The 22,817-nt window shown below is 42.4% G+C and overlaps 1 protein-coding gene across 1 annotated transcript in view; it reads right to left on the minus strand.

The window, feature by feature from the left end:
• The window catches only part of LOC124555732 (early endosome antigen 1-like), a 207,129-nt gene that overhangs the window by 16,173 nt on the left and 168,139 nt on the right, over window positions 1-22,817 (minus strand). The window contains exons 11-14 of the mRNA XM_047129754.1: window positions 12,484-12,825; window positions 12,170-12,391; window positions 8,311-8,496; window positions 1,219-1,360 (exon numbers count right to left, since the gene is read on the minus strand). Of these exons, the coding sequence (XP_046985710.1) occupies window positions 1,219-1,360; window positions 8,311-8,496; window positions 12,170-12,391; window positions 12,484-12,825 (892 nt within the window). The remainder of the gene's footprint in view (window positions 1-1,218; window positions 1,361-8,310; window positions 8,497-12,169; window positions 12,392-12,483; window positions 12,826-22,817) is intronic.

Here is a 22,817-nt window from a genome sequence, read left to right on the forward strand (position 1 = left end):
CTGCTGGTGCTCAAGTTTGAATTGGTGACATGCAGCGCAAAAGCCAGTGATGCTAACCACTATGCTGCACTGCACCACAGCTTTCAAAACTATCTACTGTATGAGAACAAATGTGAAATGTTACAAAGTTAACTATTTCTAACACATTTAGAAATACAAAGTAATTTCATATCTTGAAAGGATAAAGACAGATGAGAATTCATGAACATGAGGTGTGCGTATATATGTGAAAATCACAAATTACATGGCACTACAATAGTAATGAATCTCCAATTGGGAGCAATAAGTGGCCACATCTTTTTAATATACCAGTATTGCTGACAATGCAATCTTCTTGTTAACACATGACATTTGTACAGAATGTGAACAGTTTTTCTCTACACCATGAGTGAGATGAAGAAAAACGAAGTACAACTTTTAGTTTCAAGAGGTAAGTTACTCCTCTTGTTTCACACCTTGACGTTCCTATTTAAACAAAAATGTTGATATGAATATAACCCATATATGAATTTTATTCATTTATGGCATATCCTTAGAAACTAAAAATTCTTACTTTATAGCACTCATTTAAGTGAAATGAGGTCTTTGTCACATATTACTTTACTAAAATTCATGATAGTTTTTGGCTTTGAAGTCATCATAAGACCTAAAAATGTTAACGAAAAACATATCCATAAATTAATGAAACAAGAAGGAGGACATATTAGATGTCGAGGAAAAAAGTGAAGAAGTTACCCACTGAGTGCAGCATCAACAACAGGCACACAGTCAATACATAAAGCAAGATGCTTTGGAATTGTACATTTACAGACACGGTGCTGAAAATCTTAACTTTCATCTTTATGTACACACTTTCTACTCTTATTCTTTTCAATATTGACTAGAAACCTATGTGTCACTGCTGTACTTAGAGGGTAACATGTTAACTTTTTTCACATATTTAATGTCTGTTTCTTTCCTTTAAATATTTTGCTGAAACTTTGTTTTGTTTACGTTTTTGATTTTTAGAACTAATGACAGCTGCAAAGTCAAAACTAATAATGATTTTTAATAAACAATATGTCACCAACAGATGCTGATTTCTTTAATTTATTCATCAAGAAATTAGGAGCAAAATTATTTGGAGAAATTACATCCAAAGTACAGCAGGTAAGGCTCGTTCTTTAACATATAATGTAAACGAAGAAAGGTTTCTATAATGGCTCATGAATGACATACCAAGTTTTTCTCCTGCAACTTCATCAAGAGCAGTTTGAAGAACTGCAGTTTTCTCTGAATGAGCTCTCTCTGCAGCTATTAAACTTTCATTGCTGACTTTTAGTTCATCAAGAAGTTTAGAAATTTTTCTCTCAGCAGAAAGCTGAAACAACAGATAATGCAGAACAATATATTCAAGACACACTTTTCAATGAAATCACAAAAAGAAAAATCACAAAATACTGCCAGTATGAATAACTAACAGCATGAAATTCTATTACTCTCTCTCTCAACAAATGAAGCTCTCAAACAAAAATTAGAAAATGAAAATTTTTCCTGTCAATCTAAGCTTCACCTTCATAGCTCTGAAGTGATGGTTTCACAAACAAAGACACATCTTATTCTTTGTCTGACATTTAAGTTAGAGTTATTTACCTATTCATGTATCAAGTTCTGTGGGGTCATGTGAGCCAAAGTTACTTGGTCATAAAATGAGTCAGTACATAGTTTACAGAATGCTAATTATAAAATTTATAAACACATGCATTAGTCCAGGGACTGGTTTGATGCAGCTCTCCACGCAACTCTATCCTGTGCAAGTTTCTTCATCTCCAAGTAACTAATGCAGCCTACATCCTTCTGAATCTGCTTAGTGTATTAATCTCTTGGTCTCCTCCTACAATTTTTACCCTCCATGGTGTCCTCCAGTCCTAAACTGGTGATCCCTTGATGCCTCAGAACATGTCCTACCAACTGATCCGTTCTTCTAGTCAAGTTGTGCCACAAATTCCTCTTCTCGCCAATTCTATTCAGTCCTCCTCATTAGTTACGTGATCTACCCATCTAATCTTCAGCATTCTTCTGTAGCACCACATTTCAAAAGCTTCTGTTCTCTTCTTGTCTAAAATATTTATCGTCCATGTTTCACTACCATAGGTGGCTACACTCCATACAAATACTTTCAGAACAGACTTCCCGACTCTTAAATATATACTCAGTGTTAATAATTTTATCTTCTTCAGAAACATTTTCCTTGCCACTGCCAGTCTCCATTTTATATCCTCTCTACTTTGACCATCATCAATTATTTTGCTTCCCAAATACCAAAACTCATCTACTACTTGAAGTGTCTTACTTCCTAATGTAATTTCTTCAGCATCACCTGATTTAATTCGACTACATTCCATTATCCTCGTTTTGCTTTTGTTGATGTTCATCTTATATACTCCTTTCAAGACACTATCCATTCTGTTAAACTGCTCTTCCAGGTCCTTTGGTGTCTCTGACAGAACAACAATGCCATCGGCAAACCTCATTGTTTTTATTTCTTCTCCGTCGATTTTAATTCCTACTCCAAATTTTTCTGTTGTTTTCTTTACTGTTTGCTCAATATACAGATTAAATAACATCAGGGATGGGCTACATCCCTGTCTCACTCCCTTCCCAACTACTGCTTCCCTTTCATGGCCCTCAACTCTCATAACTGCCATTTCGTATCTGTACAAATTGTAAATAGCCTTTCACTCCCTGTATTTGACACCTGCCACCTTCAGAATTTTTGAAAGAGAGTATTCCAGTCAACATTGTCAAAAGCTTTCTCTAAGTCTACAAATGCTAGAAATGTAGGTTTGCCTTTCCTTAACCTATCTTCTAAGATAAGTCATAGGGTCATATGTTCCAACAATTCTACTGAATCCAGACTGATCTTCATCGAGGTCACCTTCTACCCATTTTTTCCATTTGTCTGTAAAGAATTCGTGTTAGTATTTTACAGTCATGACTTATTAAACTGATAGTTCGGTAATGTTGACACCTGTAAACACCCGCTTTCTTTGGGATTGGAATAATTATATTCTTCTTGTAGTCTGAGGGTACATCACCTGTCTCGTACATCTTGCTCACCAGATGGTAGAGTTTTGTCAGGGCTGGCTCTCTGACGGTTATCAGTAGTTCTAATGGAATGTTGTCTACTCCTGGGGCCTTGTTTCGACTTAGGTCTTTCAATGCTCTGTCGAATTCTTCACGCAGTATCATATCTCCCATTTCATCTTCATCTATGTCCTCTTCCATTTCCATAATATTGCCCTCAAGTACATTGCACATGTACTGACCCTCTATATACTCCTTGCACCTTTCTGTTTTCCCTTCTTTGCTTAGAACAGGTTTTCCATCTGAGCTCTTGATATTCAAACAAGTGGTTCTCTTCGCTCCAAAGGTCTCTCTAATTTTCCTGTAGGCAATATCTATCTTACCCCTAGAAAAATATGTCTCTAGCCATCGCTGCTTAGCCATTTTGCATTTCCTGTCATTCTCATTTTTGAGACGTTTGTATTCCTTTTTGCCAGCTTCATTTACTGCATTTTTATATTTTCTCTTTCATCAATTAAATTCAATATCTCTTCTGTTATCCAAGGATTTCTACCAGCCCTCATATTTTTTCCTACTTGATCCTCTGCTGCCTTCATTATTTCATCTCTCAAAGCTACCCATTCTTCTTCTACTATATTTCTTTCCCCCGTTCTTGTCAATCATTCCCTAATACTCTCTCAAACCCTCTACAAACTCTGGTTCTTTCAGTTTATCCCGGTCCTATTCTCCTTAAATTCCCACCCTTTTGCAGTTTCTTCAGTTTTAATCTACTGCATTAGTAAAATACCAAAAAAAGTTATGAGAGAGTATACGAGTAAATAACTCATTACTGAGAAAAGATCCTATCTACTGTGAGGAACCCCGTACAGAATAGAAGTAGAGTGTTTCAAAGGAAACTTTTCAATTCAGATTTTATGACTTGCTGTATATCACTCATTTTCTCAGTTCTGCTGGAAGCTTACTGAAAATGAAACCTGTTGAATAGCGCACACCTTCCTGTACATTGCTTAAGAAATTGTTTTACCAAGTACAAATCACTTTTGGGGGTCTAGTGTTCTCTAAATCAATATTGCACTTTCTTCTAAACGAGTCAATACTATCAACAACAAATCCCGTGATTGAGTATATGTACAGGGATGGCAGAGTTAGAATTTTGAGATACCAGAGCAGTGGCCTATAGAAAGGTTGTGAACTGACACCACAGATCTGCCTGGCTGTCCTCCTCTGTGCTAAGAGTATTTTTGGTATGTGCACAGAGTTGCCCCCAAATATAACACCAAATTAGATAATAGTATGAGAGTAAGCAAGCAAGTTCTATGTTTCACTACCAGAGTCAGTGGAGAGGACAGCATCATTCAGTTTCTGCAAAAGATCTTGAACACTATACTTCGATTAAAGCTTTTCATCTACCCTCAGAGTTTTAAGAATCTAAAATGGTTGACTTTAATGACCATTTGGGACAGTAAAGTTTTGTTTTTGTAAGTGTTCCAGGACAGAAATTGTATGTATTTTGTTTTGCTGTAGTTGAAGTGTTAATCCATTCTCTTTGAAGTATCTTGCTGATGTTACTGACTATCCTATTAGGTAGATCATTTACATTACATTCCATGTCTTTCAAAATACCATTTTTGTCATCTGCAAAGAGAAAAATTTTCTATCATTTTCATGTTTAGTGGCTGATTATTGATACATATCAAGAAATGCAATTAACCCAGAACATAATGCTGGGCACCTGCCACTTTATATGATCCCAGTCAGATTCAAATGTATTCCCTGTTTGTTTACACTGGAGGACTACATTCTGCTTCCTAATTTCCAGTTATGAAGCAAACCATCGTTCAGCACTTTTCCTAATTAAATAACGTTCTCACTTATGCAAAAGTATTACACAGTCCACACAATCAAATGCCTTCGTCAAATCAAATAAAATACCTACGAAGTAAGGTCCTAATCGTCATAGCTAATTGAATGTCATGTGAAAACTGAAATGCGCATGTGCACCAACTTCCAGTGTCTTTTTGGTATTATCACAGTGTGCTGTCTACAGTGCCAGTTCAAAATGTTTCAAACAAATGATCAGCCCACCGAATGTGAAATACAGTCAACGATTCAGTTTTTGACAGCAAAGAATGCTGCATCAGCAGAATTTCACTGACAAATAAGTGAGGCATATGAGCCCAATATGATGAGTGATAACAAAGTACATAAGCAGGGGAGAGATTACATGGCTGGATGGAAAAGTGTCCATGGTGAGCCACGATCAGGGCTACTATTACTGATCTCAAACGATTTGGTCAAAGCCACAGATGAAAAGTATCATGAAGGCCAATGGTTCACAATCTCAACTCTAGTACTCAAATTTCGGAGTGTGGGTAGAACAATTTTGCACAAAATTCTCTCTAAAAAGTTGCGATTTCGCAAACAGTGTGCATGTTGGGTTCCCAGACTGCTTACTGAGGAACAGAAAATGGAAAGAATAGTTTGTGCTTTTGACTTTCAGGGCTGACATCACAAGGAAGGTGATCAATTTTTAGATAACATTATCACCAAGCAGACAATCTCAACACACAAGATTGAGGCAACTGTGTTTTGTTATGGACATGGAGTCTTGTTAGTCAAGTTTACGCAGCAAGGGACAGCAATAAATGGAGCCACTTACTGCACTACCGTGACTAAACTTTGAAGTTCAACACAGAATAAGCTATAGGGTCTTGTGACATATAGAGGTGGACTTCTATAAGCAGGAGGCTGTTAACTTCCCCATTGGTGAAAACATAAAGGATACGACTGCTGACACCTTAGTCATGGTTCATGATGCAGGGTGTTGTTTTCAATTCAGCAGGGTTGCCAGAACATACTGTCAGTGGCTCTGACTCTGTTTTCAGAATGTATTTCTCCTTGTGAAACCACTTTAATGCTGTTGACAACATCCTGCTGTTGGATACTGTGTGTGGAGTTGTTATACCACCAGCACATTGACCCCAAGTCCTTCACCACCTGCAGTGTTAGCGTGGACAATGAGGCACATGAAGACCATGGCAAGATGTCATATTTGCCAGCTGAGAAAAGCTGTGCAGATAGAATGAACCATCCAGTCCTGCAATGCAAGTGTGCAAAATCGGTCTGACCAGTACAGCATTTTTTGCCATGGTGCAAGTGGATATTGCTGGACTGTTCAAAGCCGCAATGTGGCTTCTGGTAGTAACCACCCTTTCCAATTTTCCCTATGTGGCCTGAAGATTTTCCACAACCACTGTTACAATAATTCAGGTCCTGTCTAATTTCTTTGCAATAGAAGCTGCACCTCATACGACAGTCTCTGATAGTAGTCCCCAATTTTTTGCATCTGAATACTGCCAGTTTTGACAATGCAAAGGCATTATTCACTGGCCACCCCTCCTCTTTGCTGGTGGCAAATATGGAAGCTGACCCGAACTCAGATGCAGAAGTCATATGGCCCTTTGAATGGTACAAAAAAATCCACGTGCACCTGTTTTCATATTTGGCTTGGGCCATGGTGAAAAACTCTGTCCAGAAGCAGACGATTTCGCATGCATGTGTTGCAGGACTGACATTCTCTGAGGAAGCTCTTACTCATTTCCTAGCATTGAACAAGTATGTCCTCCTTATTGATGGTCACTGCCCAGCTGAACTGTTACCCATGTGATGAGCGTGAAAGTTACTCAAGCTGTTACGCCCAACGTTGCATACCTGGTCCACCAAATGCATCCGAATTACTGGTCAGGCACCCCTGCCTTGGCTTGCATATTCAGCAAAAATTCTGGTGTCAACACTGTGCATTGATGTTGAACATAGAGGGTGTCAAATGTGATATCGTGGCAGGACCAAATCAGCTTTGGCTGCGCAACACCAGCAGAATGTAATGCCCCAGCTAAGCCAACTTTAGGAACAAGTATTTCTGGTTTTATGTCAACACCCAACAGCATACTGTGGCATCAACAAAATAGTCCTACCTTGTGACTGCAATTGTCACAGGCAGCTCTACCCCGTCACGGGCCCAGCTCCTGCCACATATTTCAGTGGCGAAACAACAAAGTCCTGGCAGAAACAGGGGCAGCCCATGGAAAATGAGACAGTCTCTCATCCCATACAGTTTTTGGCTCCTATAGTGATGGTAGAGGCCAGCACCAGCATGGTTCACTTTTTGCCATGACACTCTACTTAATCCCCCCGCCAGTTTCTGTTACCACCATTGAACAAAGTGAATGACACAAAACAGTATCGCCTCCTATGCTGCTCAAGCTCTTGAAGGACAGTTAAAGAGAGGAGGAATATTATATTCCTGTCAAGTGTGAGAAGGATATTCCACAAGCAGCCAACAATATGGAGGTGGAATTGGTAAGTTTTCTTGATAAGGAGTGGAGCATAGTCACTGCACTTTGTGGCAGCAGAGGCCACAAAGTCGCAACTCGGATGGGCAAATCCTTTTGTTCTTGGCTGCTTTAAATAAACTTGCTCTCCAGCTAGAAAGTAGTTTGTATGCTTACACAAAGCACTCCTTTATGGACCATTATTTTATTGTGTTAACTGATTAGATTCAGACTTAGAATCCGGTTTGGATGCAACTGAGACTATATGTTTCTTGTGCACAACAGACTTTGCATGCTCTGGAATTTATCGGCTTGCAACTTACTGGGTGAAGTTGCACATCACTGTCTCCTGGCTTGTAGCATTTGTGAATGTGTTCTAAAATAGTTTAAACTTGACTAGACAATTGAGCAAGTAAAGAATAATTTGTGTTGCATCCAGTGGCACATGAAACAAAAAAGGCACTCTGCATTAACCTTACAAAAAAATGAAACTACAGAATCAATGTGGCCACTGGTTTATTCAGACACATTAAAATGTGTTGTCAAACCGATAGCGTGTAGGGTACATCATTAAACAAAATTACCAATCAATGTTTAACTGTTGTCAGTGATAAACTGTTCTGCTACCCACAACATTGATGTACAGACGGGTAGTGTGTGACTGAGCCACTTGCTGACATCTACCATAAACAGGTGTTCAATTGTTAGAAACTGATGTGTACATGAAGAAATCAAATCCAAAAAAATGGAAAATTCTTTTGAATTACTTTTAAAATTAGGAACTTCAACATTTCCCTCCCACCTTTATAAAGAATGCTGCTAATCTCACTGTTAGTTCTGCACCTTCGAGTAACAGGAGGTAAAAAAAACTGCACATCAATAACTAATTAAAAACAATCCGAACAATCCTTACCAGACTGTCCTGTAGTTCACTTTTTTCTGATTCTTTGTTTTCGATTTCAGACTGAAGCTTCTGACACTCACTCTTCATTGCTTGTACCTCAGTGTCCCTAGCCTTCTCCAGGTCATTGTACTCTTCCGAGAGCTTATTCTTAAGTTGAGATACATGTTCAAGCTCCTGTTTTAGAGACTGAGTTTCCTGGAATTACAAACATGTCATGGTTTAATATTGGTATAAGTTGCAAAAAGAAAATTTGTATGAAAAATGTGTACAATTGAACATAGTTTATTTTATATTAATTACATTAGGCTGTTACTAATTTAGACATGAGAAATACATATTCTCAGAAAGCCATGTACAAAAAAAGAGGAGGGAGCGGGGCAGGTAGAGAGAAACTTGCAGATAAATCGGCAGGCAAGAGAATATTAAATGATAACCCAGGAGCAATAACTCAACTCAAGGAATACAGGAAACAAGAACTAATACTCAGGAGTGAGTGTGGTGGAAAGGGGGAGGACTAGAAAGCACTGAACAAACCATTTTATATTGTGAAGCTTAATAAAATTGGTATTTATACTAACAGTTTAGTAATGCAAAGTGCTTAAGGCAATGTACTTGAGAGCACCAGGTGTAGATGACAGAATGACAACCACATACAGTACAAGCAGGAGTCTGATAGAAATTTTACCAGTAAGACCAAACTTAAATAAAAACAAATAATAATTCTCATAAGAAGAAGATGTATTTGGAATACATGCATAAAGAAAAATTAGAACACAGTACGAACAAATGTCAATGAACAAAGTAACATTATCTGCAAAAGGGGGGAAGGAGCAGTGAGGGACGGGGCAGAGCCAGATGAAAGGGGCCGTGATGGTGGACAAGACAGTGGTGGCAGCCAGTGTGGGAACGGCAATGGGGGATGTTGGCAGGGGAGTGGTGAAGGTGGGTAGTGGCAGGGTTGTGTGTGGTGAAAGGTGGGTGGCAACGGTGCAGAGGGGCTGGAGGAGAAAGTGGAAAAGGCGCGAGCGAGTGGGGAAGGGGCGAGCGAGTGGATGAGTGGGGTTGAGGGGTGGGGGTGAGTGGGGTTGGGTGGTGGGGGTGAGTGAGGATGAGGGGTGGGGGTGAGTGGGGTTGGGTGGTGGGGGTGAGTGGGGTTGGGTGGCGGGGATGAGTGGGGACAGGGACAGGGACAGGGACAGGGACAGGGGCAAGGGGTGGGGGTGGGAGGTGGGAGGTGGGGGCAGGGGTGAGTGAGTGCATGGTTAGTGGGGGTGGGGGGGTTAGGGGGATGGAGTGGATGCAGGGTAAGTAGGCCTGGGGGGGTTATGGGGAGGGAGTGAGTGGGGACAGGTGTGAGGGAGTGGGGAGAGGTGTCAGGGAGTAGGGAGTGGAGGAGGTAGTGGGGCATGGGGGAGGGAATGGTAAAGGGGGAGGGAGTGGGGAATGGAGGAGGTAGTAGGGCATGGAGGAGGTAGTGAGGCATGGGGAAGGGAGTGGTGAAGGGGGGAGGGAAGGGAGCGGTGAAGGGGGAAGGGGAGGAAGTGGTGAAGGGGGGAGGGGAGGGAGTGGTGAAGGGGGGAGGGGAGGGAGTGGTGAAGGGGGGGAGGGGAGGGAGTGGTGAAGGGGGGAGGGAGTGGGGAAAGGTGGTAGTGGTGGTAACTGGGGAGAGGGTAAGGGGAAGAGGGGGCGAGGTAGAGGTAGGGGGGCGCGAGTGGGGAGAGGGAGAGGTAGGGGGGCGCGAGTGGGGAGAGGGAGAGGTAGGGGGCGCGAGTGGGGGAGGGGGAGAGGGAGAGGTAGGTGGGCGCGAGTGGGGAGGGGGAGAGGGAGAGGTTGGTGGGCGCGAGTGGGGAGGGGGAGAGGGAGAGGTTGGGGGGCGCGAGTGGGGAGAGGTAGGGGGGGCGCGGGTGGGGAGAGGTAGGGGGGGCGCGGGTGGGGAGAGGTAGGGGGGGCGCGGGTGGGGAGAGGTAGGGGGGGCGCGGGTGGGGAGAGGTAGGGGGGGCGCGGGTGGGGAGAGGTAGGGGGGGCGCGGGTGGGGAGAGGTAGGGGGGGCGCGGGTGGGGAGAGGTAGGGGGGGCGCGAGTGGCGAGAGGTAGGGGGGGCGCGAGTGGCGAGAGGTAGGGGGGGCGCGAGTGGCGAGAGGTAGGGGGGGCGCGAGTGGCGAGAGGTAGGGGGGGCGCGAGTGGCGAGAGGTAGGGGGGGCGCGAGTGGCGAGAGGTAGGGGGGGCGCGAGTGGCGAGAGGTAGGGGGGGCGCGAGTGGCGAGAGGTAGGGGGGGCGCGAGTGGCGAGAGGTAGGGGGGGCGCGAGTGGCGAGAGGTAGGGGGGGCGCGAGTGGCGAGAGGTAGGGGGGGCGCGAGTGGCGAGAGGTAGGGGGGGCGCGAGTGGCGAGAGGTAGGGGGGGCGCGAGTGGCGAGAGGTAGGGGGGGCGCGAGTGGCGAGAGGTAGGGGGGGCGCGAGTGGCGAGAGGTAGGGGGGGCGCGAGTGGCGAGAGGTAGGGGGGGCGCGAGTGGCGAGAGGTAGGGGGGGCGCGAGTGGCGAGAGGTAGGGGGGGCGCGAGTGGCGAGAGGTAGGGGGGGCGCGAGTGGCGAGAGGTAGGGGGGGCGCGAGTGGCGAGAGGTAGGGGGGGCGCGAGTGGCGAGAGGTAGGGGGGGCGCGAGTGGCGAGAGGTAGGGGGGGCGCGAGTGGCGAGAGGTAGGGGGGGCGCGAGTGGCGAGAGGTAGGGGGGGCGCGAGTGGGGAGAGGTACGGGGACTGGTCGAGTGCGGATAGGGGGCCGGGCGAGTGGGGATAGGGGGCCGGGCGAGTGGGGATAGGGGGCCGGGCGAGTGGGGATAGGGGGGCCGGGCGAGTGGGGATAGGGGGCCGGGCGAGTGGGGATAGGGGGCCGGGCGAGTGGGGATAGGGGGCCGGGCGAGTGGGGATAGGGGGCCGGGCGAGTGGGGATAGGGGGCCGGGCGAGTGGGGATAGGGGGCCGGGCGAGTGGGGATAGGGGGCCGGGCGAGTGGGGATAGGGGGCCGGGCGAGTGGGGATAGGGGGCCGGGCGAGTGGGGATAGGGGGCCGGGCGAGTGGGGATAGAGTGGTGACGGTGGTGGTGGTGGTGGTGGTGGTGGTGGTGGTGAATCGGGAAAGGGTAGTAGAGGTGAGTGGAGAGAGGATAGTGACTGCAAGTTGGGAGAGGTAGTGAGGGCAAGTTAGAGGTGTGCCGGTGGCAAGTGGTGAGGGGGTAGATTAGGTCATAAGGGAGAACCTGTTGTGGGAGTGGGGAGCAGAAGTGAGGAGTGTGTTGGGAATGTGGTGGGAGTTCGGAGGAAGAGCACGGATGGGGAGTTGGGAGGGGAAATGTGTAGGGGGGATGAGGAGGTAGCGCCACGGCGGGGACGGCGAGCCACGGCGGCGAGGGCGAGCCACGGCGGCGAGGGCGAGCCACGGCGGCGAGGGCGAGCCACGGCGGCGAGGGCGAGCCACGGCGGCGAGGGCGAGCCACGGCGGCGAGGGCGAGCCACGGCGGCGAGGGCGAGCCACGGCGGCGAGGGCGAGCCACGGCGGCGAGGGCGAGCCACGGCGGCGAGGGCGAGCCACGGCGGCGAGGGCGAGTAACAGTGCGTTGGGTGCAAAATTTGCAGTGTGGGCTGGGGGCAAGGCTTGGGGAGGTTGGTGGGGCTTGGGGAAGGGGAGAGACGATGACAGTGGGAGGGGGAATGTGGGTGGGGAGCGGAGGTGGAACAATAGTTGGGAGCAGTGGTTGGGGAGGGGGAGCGTAGGTGGAAAACATAACATGCAACATCAGTACCTGAGAGATGTGAATCGGATGCGGTACAGAATCATGAAAGTACAGATCAATTGTGGGTCCATTATATGCGATAATTACCGAAAGTGTGGCCTGCAGAGAATTCTCCAGAGCTGCAATTTCTGTTTTAAAGCTTTCTTCACTGTTTTTCTTCTCTGTCTCCAATTCAGCCATACTTTTCTGGAGTTCAAACAAATCTGTCTCTAAAGAAGTTCGTTGAATCCCAATAGCTTGGATAAACTCTTCATTAGTATGTATTGTTCTTTGAAGATTCTCAATTGTTTCAGTTAATTTTTGATTCTCCTGTAAAAGATTAAAACATGTTTATAGTTTTTTTTAGCTTTCACGCTTAATGCAATCAAAAGTTGAAATATTTACTACAGACTCTTACTTACTGCTGTCAGAGTTTGGATTTGATCCTCTTTTGCACTAAGTTCAGTTTCTAAACCACGGATTCGCTCTTCCTTAAGTTCTAATGCTCTCTGACTCTGAGAAAGCGTCTCATTCAATTCTTCTGCTTTGGAATTGATTGCTGTCAATTCATCTTCCTGTTTTTTTAACTTTATCTCCAAGTCCTTCTTTTGTTTAATGAGACCTTCATTGTTTTCCTTCAAAACACTAATTTCATGGAATTTTATGTTCACAGTTTCCTTAAGTTCTGAGAGAGCACTTTCCATGTTTGCTGAGTTCATTCTGCAACGCTCAATGGATGACGACAGTTCTTCAATCTGCATCTCCTACAGGGTTTACAATTGCAATGTTATTTAGAATAATATATGAAGTTAACTAGATGTTTAGTGATAATCTTCTCAACACTCAGTAACAAAATCATTACTGAGAGGTATGTTCAATTTCTAGTGCAACAGTGGCCAAACACAGTTAACAAGGGAACACACAGCCACACATTATTTATGCACAACACAAAGACAGGAGTGCAGCAGTGAATAGTTTTTGGACACCATATAGACTAATTATCAGGCAGTTATCTCACGTATATCTGTATGTTTTTAAGTATTTATGCAGGCTTACTACAATCCTGACATTCCTCCTCACTTATTCTCAATTTGAAGAAGCACATGCACCAGTAACAATTTCAAAATTAAGAAACTGTTTGCATAAACTGAAACTCTGGGTAGCATAAAATTCCTCTCTCTCTCTCTCTCTCATAGTATCACCTTGGCACGCAAAACAGTCTAAAGCCTCCACATACCAATGTACATTGCTGGCCATTAAAACTGTAACACCATGAAGTCTGTGTGAAGACTATCAAATTTACTACATTCTTAGATATTCAGCTGATTAGGATTTCAGCATAAGAGCACCAAGTAGGTAATAATAAAGCCATCTACATTGTTTATATAAAGAAAGATTATGTAGCGATTTTCTTATTCACAAATTACAATTGCATTCAATTGTTAGTTGTTTGTGAGAAGATTGTGTTACGCCTCGAGTAAGAAGAAATGTCTAGCAGTACTTGTTGGGACTTGGTGGCAGCAGCAGGATTACGGCCTATTGAGAGTGTAGTTTGCCATTCTGTGATATTGCAGGCAGGACCCTATGCCTGTCATGCAAATACGGAATTGACGGATTCAGGAGGGTCATACTCAATGGCAAGTGGGACCTCAATGGCACCCTGACGAGTACTCAACAGACAGACATATTGCAGACAGACAGTCACATTGATCGCTCGACTGGGCAAAATCATACAGCCATGTCATTTACCTGGAGTCTGGAAATTAGCTTGTTTGTAGCACCAGAAATATATACATGAACAGTGGCAACAACATATGGAACACCATGGGCTGTCAGAATGGCAACCCTCAACACAACAGCAGAGAGATGACGCAGGACACAAATGGTACCACACCATCTGTTCAGACAATACCTGGGTTTGGGTATGGTATCACGATGGATTTATCCTTTTGTCCAGGTTCTAAGGAAAAGACATGTTACTCTATTGCATTTGTTACAGTTATATAGGCCCAGCACTCGGCATGATGGTACCAATGGGTACATAACACGATCATGTCTTGTTCACACAACTGGTAATTTGGACAGCAGCTGATACACTTTCGATGCATTAGGGTCAGTGACTCTGCCCTATCTACAAGGTCTCCTTGATGTTATCTTTCAATGAGATAATACAAGACTACACGTTTCCCGTGTTATATTGCCCGTATTATACTGTCCTACTTCAATATAGAGGATGTTCAACTGTTGACCTGGCCAGCATGTACTCCAGCTCTCACTCCCATTGAAAACATCTTGTCGCAGGTTACTGAGGGACTGGCACACCACCACTCACAATTGATGAACTCTGGAATAGAGCTGAAGCACCGTGAAATAATGTACCCATATCCGCCATCCAAAGTCATTTCGATTATATACCCAACTGGGTTAGGGTCACTGTAGCTGCCAGACGCACAGCTCTATATACTAAATTTCGCATCCCGTACAGCCACAAATCATTTATAAATTTAATCATTTACAAAAATTAAAATTTTGTCACCTGCTATCCCTCATGTTGGTATAACTTTAACAGACAGCAGTGTATCTAGAAATAAAATCCTTAATTATGTTTTATGGGAATCTAGTCAAATAGATGTGACCCAACTGAGGCATATGCTAAAGAATTAATAACTTGTCTCATGGCCTGTCCTGTGATATTAGGTCCTAATGTCACCACAAAGTTGAAAGTCATGAACCCTAAAGACCCAGGCTAAGTGTGCAAGTGAAGACTCATAAACCAAGCTATCCCATTCACCCAATCTCTAACGCGATAGGGAACTCAGAAGAACGGATTTCTAAATATTTACTGCAGTTGTTACAACAAAGCGTTGTTTTTGAAGAAAACTTTGCTATTTGTAATAGGAAAGATCTTGTTAGTCTATTGTGTGATAAAACCTTTTTCCTGACAGTGTTCTGTTGTCTTTAGATATTAAAAATCTATACATGAATATTCCCATCAATGAGACTATTAGCCTCACTGAAAACAGTCTTCATAGACAGCATCAGCTCACAGTAGATGAGATCACTGAAACCATCTCACTTATTAAATTAATCACTTCATCTAACTATTTTTCATTCAATAATCAGTTTTATGAGCAACACAAGGGCTTAGCCATGGGTAGCTGTCTGGCGGGATTTATTGCTGTTGTTTTTGTTAATCATTTAGTAGGTGGCTACCTTAAGAAGAATGATACAGTTATATCCGAACAGATACTTTCCTATAGGTGTTACGTCGATGACATTTTTACCATCTTTGATGGTACTATGGATGAGGTCCCATGTCTGGTTGAAGATTTTAACTTGCTACACCCTCAGATGGCCTTCACTCATTAGATAATGGATGACAACAAGAATATTAATTACTTAGGCCTAGAATTACAACTATAAGGGAGTGTCAAATTTGACATATTTCACAAACCAACAACAAGCGATTTCATATTCATTCCTCTTCTTGTCATTCATATTGTCATAAGATGAGCTGCTTTAAATCAATGATTCACTGCATCACAGAACTTCCCCTTAGTCAGTCTTCTATTTAGAAAGAATTAACTAACATTAAGCATATTGCTATCAGTAACAGTGTCAAAAAAACCTGATTAATCTAAACTTCCATTAGATCTGTTAGCAAAGAACACTAGATTTGTTAAAATCCCTTTTGTAGTCAGCTTATCATATGGCCTTGCAAATCTATTCAGAAAATATCTTTTGAATGTCATATTTTCATCGACAAACAAAGTCCAGCATTGGTACATACATAATGAAATATCTACTAAAGACAAATACGCTGAATCCGGAGTTTACAGAATTGAGTGCGTCAACTGTGAAGTTTCTTATGTGGGCCAGACTGGTAGGAAATTTCGAACCAGATTTAGTGAACATTTGCTTTACAAGTATGGAAAAGTTAAACAGAATTACATGTACTCCATGCCGTTAGCAAACGGGAAAGGCTAAATCTTTTAGAGGAAATTGTAATTCTGAAACATTCCAGTACAGGAAAATGTATTTTATTGAATGATCAGTTGATTAGCAAAAACCAGTCTTATTATGATATTATGGTACCCACTATTCCAACCCACCATTAGTTTTTATTGTGAATGTGATGCTACCTTTTTTATTCCTTTTCTTTTAATTGGTTTGACTAATGTTTTAGCATCATTTTAAGTTTTATTGCTTTATAATACACTGTTTTACCGAATTTGTCTTCCACATATGTAATTTAGTTACGCAATCACTTTTTGTAAGCACACTGGGTAGCCAATGCCATCTACCTTTAATGTCTGCTATTATGGTCGTATAATCTTGCCTCTATGGCTCTATGTTTGCATGGCCAGCTTGGAGGGCTGATGTATCCTGTTCCCGACTGCATTATCCATTTGTCAGCTGTACGCAATGCTCCATGCTGAGTACGCCGGAACACAGTTGGCTCCATTCATGTAAGATTTCTTAAATTTTTTTTGGTTTGTGATAGTTTTTCCTCTCCAGAGGACACTGAAGTTATACTTGGCATTGTATTCCACATTCTGGGTTCTGTAACGCTTTAACTCATCCCATGATGACAGGACAATGGTTCCTTATAAAATTTTATCTTAATGCCATACGTGGGCATTAATGGACAATGTTGGTTTTCCACATTCATTTTTAAACAAGTTCACAGTTACGGTCAATTGTAGAGCTGGCTGCACAGCTTGTAACTTTGCGTCTTCTGTGTATTCATATTAACTCTATTTACCCACTTTAATCTGTATATGCCTCACTGTTGTTGTTTTTCATCCCTTGGCCAATCTGATGATGCCCCAAAAGGGTGAAATGTGTCAGTTCCTGCAAATAAAAGAGATTTTGCAACCGAGACTGTCTTATTTCAAGAAATTCATAACTGGTTGTTGTACTAGTGCCCAGTATGGAATGGAACTCTCTCTCTCTCTCTCTCTCTCTCTCTCTCTCTCTCTCTCTCTTTTTTTTTTTTTTTTTTTGCCAGCAGTATATGTTAGATGCTTACTGGTGGTCACGGAGAGTTTGTCATTCTTCACAAATAAACTGTTACAGTTTCTTGAGAGATGCTAGAAGACAGTAATTGGTGCAAAGCAGAACAAAATGACTGTTAATAACCAGCAATGTGGAAATGAAGGAGAACATATTACTTTATCATTAATCTCATTCATGTAGTTCTGATATTTCCAGTTGTGTGAGTGGGAAGATGAAAGTCTCTACTGGGAACAATCAATGTGCCATGAAATGAACACAGGACCTAAAATAGTTTTTCATCACTTACTTGAAACCTTCACATTTAGTGTGATCTTATGGCTCAGTGAAAAGTCGTGACATCCCAAATCATTACATTACCTGAAGTTCTCTGTGTACTGTTATTTGGTTAACAACGATCCTCAGATGTACAAAATCAGCAGTTACTCTTATGGCAGCCTAATTTGTATCAGATATAATAATCTTCTTCTATGACTCACTTCCTCCATCAGTAAGTTTTATTTTTTCAGCTACTGCATTTATTAGATGAAATATTTAAATGAACTCTACATGATGTCATGAAACTACATATGATAGCTCCATAGTATAACTGCAAATGTTGTCACCAATAAACCAACTAAGACAGCACTGCCAATCTGCCACTGTTTTAAGTCTAAAAAAATCATATGTCAACAAAGCACAGTAAATCACAGATATTATAGCAGCTCGAAACACTTTATAGATGAAGATAATGTTATCGACATATACACTCGTGCTCATAAATTAAGGATAATGCTGATACATGGTGAAACAATGCTCTGGTTGTCAGTTTGCGGGTTTGAATCACCTCGGGGTATGACTATGCAGTGCATTTGACCTGTGGTCATCGCACGGTGGTGCTGGCAGCAGTCCACATACGCAGAGGTGTGTTGGTGCATGTCGGAGTACGGTGCAGTGAGTAAGAGTGCAGACATTTTCAGATGTGCTAATGGTGATTGTGTGTTGAAAATGGCTCAAAGAACACATATTGATGACGTTATGGGGGGTAGAATACTAGGCCGACTGGAGGCTGGTCAAACACAGCAGGTCGTAGCACGGGCCCTCCGTGTGCCACAAAGTGTGATCTCAAGATTATGGCGACAATTCCAGCAGACAGGAAACGTGTCCAGGCACTACAGTACGGGATATCCACAGTGTACAACACCACAAGAAGACCAATATCTCACCATCAGTGCCCGCAGACGACCATGGAGTACTGCAGGTAGCCTTGCTCGGGAGCTTACCGCAGCCACGGGAACAGTTGTCTCCAGACACAAAGTCTACAGACGACTGAACAGGCATGGTTTATTCGCCCGGAGACCTGAAAGGTGCATTCCACTGAGCCCTGGTCACAGGAGAGCCTGTACAGCCTGGTGTCAAGAACACAATACATGGTCATTGGAACAGTGGTCCCATGTTATGTTCACGGACGAATCCAGGTATAGTCTTAAGAGTGATTCTCACCGGGTTTTCATCTGGAGTGAACCAGGAACCAGGTACCAACCCCTTAATATCCTTGAAAGGGACCTGTATGGAGGTCGTGGTTTGATGGTGTGGGGTGGGATTATGATTGGTGCACGTACACCCCTGCGTGACTTTGACAGAGGAACTATAACAGGTCAGGTGTATCAGGACACCATTTTGCACCAGTATGCCTGCCTTTTCAGGGGTGCAGTGGGTCCCACCTTCCTCCTGAGGGATGATAATGCATGGCTCCACTGAGCTGACATCGTAGAGGAGTACTTTGAAACAAAAGATATCAGGCTAATGGAGTGGCCTACCTCTTCTCCAGACCTAAACCCCATTGAGCACGTCTGGGATGCTCTTGGTCGACATATCACTGCGCATCTTCAAACCCCTATGACACTACAGGAGCTCCGACAGGCACTGGTTCAAGAATGGGAGACTATACCCCACCAGCTGCTTGACCACCTGATCCAGAGTATATGAACCCATTGTGTGACCTGTGTACGTGTGCATGGTGACCATATCCCATATTGATGTCAGGGTACATACGCAGGAAACAGTGGCGTTTTGTAGCACATTTGTTTCGGGATGGTTTTTTCAACTTATCACTGATACCATGGACTTACAGATCTGTGTCGTGTGTGTTCCCTGTGTGCCTATGCTATTAGTGACAGTTTTGTGTAGTGCCACATTCTGCAGTTATCCTTAATTTATGAGCATGAGTGTAGTAAGTCAGAAAATAAATTCTGAATGTGAAGTGTTTATAAATGGGTTTACATATTCTGAACAATCCTTGAATCAGCTTCAAATAGAGGTTTTTTTACATGTAGCAAAAAGAAATGTATGTAGTTACCTGCTTCTTTTTTCCATGAGCCTGTTGCATTGTCATAGCACGGGGAGATGTGGTACTCCCACGTGGAAGGCAGCAGATAGGAATGCCAGAAAACTTGAGCAAACTAAACTAGCTCTACCAGACCAAACACAACTTAGCTGGAGAACATCTAGACACCCCTCTTGATCCCAACAATCAAGCTGTAATTCTGTGTTCTTATTCTAAAGAACACTCTCCTTTATGCATTCAACTTGTAATATCGTCATGATGGAACTCATGGTACCAATACAATTGTACAGGCCCTGGATGGAAGTACAATTGTTTCTGATTATCAGATTCTGTGGCATCGGGAACATCATGCACAGAAGAATCAGATCTCCCCAAAATCTCTTCATCGCAAGAAAAATAACTTTTCAAGAGCTATTAATATCAGGACTCTGCCAAAAATTGGAAAACTTAAACAACTGACTGACATCCTAGAAAATTTGCCATTGAGATCCTCCTAATTTATGAAACATATTTCCTAGTTGAAAACCATTTCAACTTCAAGAACTGCAGGATATTTAAAGGACAACACGCAGTAAAAATCAAAGGCAGTTTATCAATACTTGGACTTTAAGAGCAGTAAGGAAAACAATTCAAGATTCAGTTGATGACCTTACATCCCCACACGAAAGAATTTCAGTCCATACAGCGAAATCAAGCAACAAAGCTTATGCCCCATTAATAGTGATAGCAAGAAAAATCTTCAGAAAGTAGATTTTTAGGAAACACTAGAAGATGACAAGCAAGAGAAGCTTATTAGGTGATTTTAAGGCATAAGATGGCATGGAAAAGAAATCCTTGTCAATAGTAGGAATTCACCCAGTGCATCAATGGATGAATAAGAATGGAGAATGTCTAATAAGCTTTTGTTCATCATCTGCATGGAGTCCTGTGTCTCCACAGTTTGCAAGACCTCTATGCAGAGAGAAAATGTGGAAATCGCCAAACTCATTATTAGTGGAATTTCAGATTGGTCATGCGTCAATTTCTGGAAAGGATATGTACAAGGTTCAAAATGTCTGTGTACAGAAGGGAGTCATTGATTCAGATCACAACTTAACACAAATCAAAATTAGGTTCCACCCAAACAGATCCAGATTTAAGGGCAATGATTTCCTAGAGTTAATACAGACTGCCTGGAGAAGAGTGCTGAGGATTTCACTCGTGATATACAAGAAGAAGATCCCAAGGAGTGGTCAGACCTCCACAACACAGTACAGGCATCAGCCATTAAATTATGACAGCCAACCTAGAAACATAAACATAGTTGACAATTCTCAATGAAGGTGTCGATGAGTGATCATTGGTATGGAGTCAATGGTATGGACAACACACATTTGAAAGATGGGAGTCGTCCTTGTAGATACAAAAATCAACCTCAAAAAACAATTTTCTGCAAAAAATGTCCCTACGACAAAAGCAATCTCATAGAGATACAGTATGAATTCAAGAAAACAACACCTGAAATTTCTACACGACATTCTATGAGGATCTATCTGGGTATACACCAAGAAACAAGTGAGATAATTCAACCACACAAAAATAGAAAATGACCTAGAGAGGATGGCGTAACTGCACACATGTCAAAAATAGAAGAAGATGAACTAATAAGAAGAATTTTTGTACTCTTAACAAAAAATGGAAAACTGGAACAATTCCAAAGCACTGGAAAAAAGTTGTTACACATACATTGCATAAAACAGGTGATAGGAAAGACGTCAACAACCACAGAGGACAATCTCTTTTTCCAGTTATATAAAAGATTTTATCCAAAACTCTCTTAAACAGGGTTCAAGAGTAAACAGAACATTTGATTTTTGAGTATTAAGCAGGCTTCAGGAAAGGTAGATCGTGTGACAAGCAAATTTGGTGCTGAAGGTAATAATTTTTAAGAATACATCAAAGTCCCAACACATTCGTCAACTTTGTGGCTCAAAAGAAAGTGCCTGCTGGCAGGCAAACCATTTAGGACACTTTAGAAGAGTTCAGAGTAGGAAGGATGATTAGTGAACTAACCTGACAGACTCTCACAGACACAGAACCTCAAGTGAAGTTTCTTACTGAAATAACTGAGCATTTTGAAGCATTTAGAGGAGTTTGATAAGGAGATGGTCTCTCCCCATTTCTGTTTAAGATAGTGTAAAATACGAGAACCAAAGTGAAGCTTCTGCTGATGATCTATCTATCTTCAGTAAGACAAGTATGCCATTACAAAGTTAAGCAAGATAGCATCAGAGACAGGCCTCCAAATATCATATAAGAAGAATCATTTGATGGAAAAATTTACATAAAAATATCAGAAGAGGCCCAACACAAATGAAATATGTGACAACTTCATATGTGTCTTCTTTTAAATATCTCACAGAAATCATAGTACTATCTGGACTGGCCAATTTAGGAAGAGTCATCAAACTCAAGAAAACATACAGAATAACATGAACGTGCTACAATAAATGAGTGATATCTTTTAATGTGAAACTTCAACATTACAAGACAGCTGTTTTGCCTGAAGCATTATATGCCACAAAAACTATATTTCACAGTAGCCACTAAAAAGCTGATTAAAGTGGAGAGGAACAGCAAAAGATTCTCAGAGAAATTTATAGTCACATTAATACAAACGGTATATTGATTAAAGGAAAAAAACTGCAGACATATACACAGCAACTGATAGGTTCACTGATGCAATGCATAGAAGACACTTTGAAATTCTATGGTCACACGTGCAGAATGGACAGTACTAGATTTACTAAAAAAATTCTTAATACAATAAATTTAAATAAGGTAAAAATCACTTCTTTAGAAGAAAATTAAGGGGGCTTATGAGAAATGATCACCACAGATGATACCATTGGAGAAAGCAAAGCCTTTGAATTCCTTGCTGCAAATCACACATTCATGGAGAAAGCTAAAATGACCACTGGAAAATAATGGACACAGGAACACAAGAAACAACATAGCAAATTCGCAGAGAGATTTTGGCAAAGAAGAAAAGGACGCTGTTAGACGTAGCTAACAAGTTCAAACACCCTCTATAACTGGGCATACGGAAGGAAGGACGTAAGAAAGGAGAATTGCTTCTTTTTTAAGGACATCATGGTAAAATAAATAGCCTAGGGACCAATGACCTCAGCAGTTTGGCCCCATAGAACTTACCACAAATTTCCAAATAATTACCTTTTATATACGAGCAGAATAAAATAAAATTAAATTCACACTTTACCGCCAGGAAAAGCGATACCATGTTCACACATCAGGCTCCTATTTCACTTCACTTCAACAATAAATCATGAAGTGTATTCAACAGTAATACACTGATTGCATTAGAGAGAACCATTTAGAAATATATTAACAATACATTGTGTAAAATTGCTATTT

This window comes from Schistocerca americana, chromosome X (genome assembly GCF_021461395.2).
Source record: "Schistocerca americana isolate TAMUIC-IGC-003095 chromosome X, iqSchAmer2.1, whole genome shotgun sequence".
Classification (NCBI taxonomy): domain Eukaryota; kingdom Metazoa; phylum Arthropoda; class Insecta; order Orthoptera; family Acrididae; genus Schistocerca; species Schistocerca americana.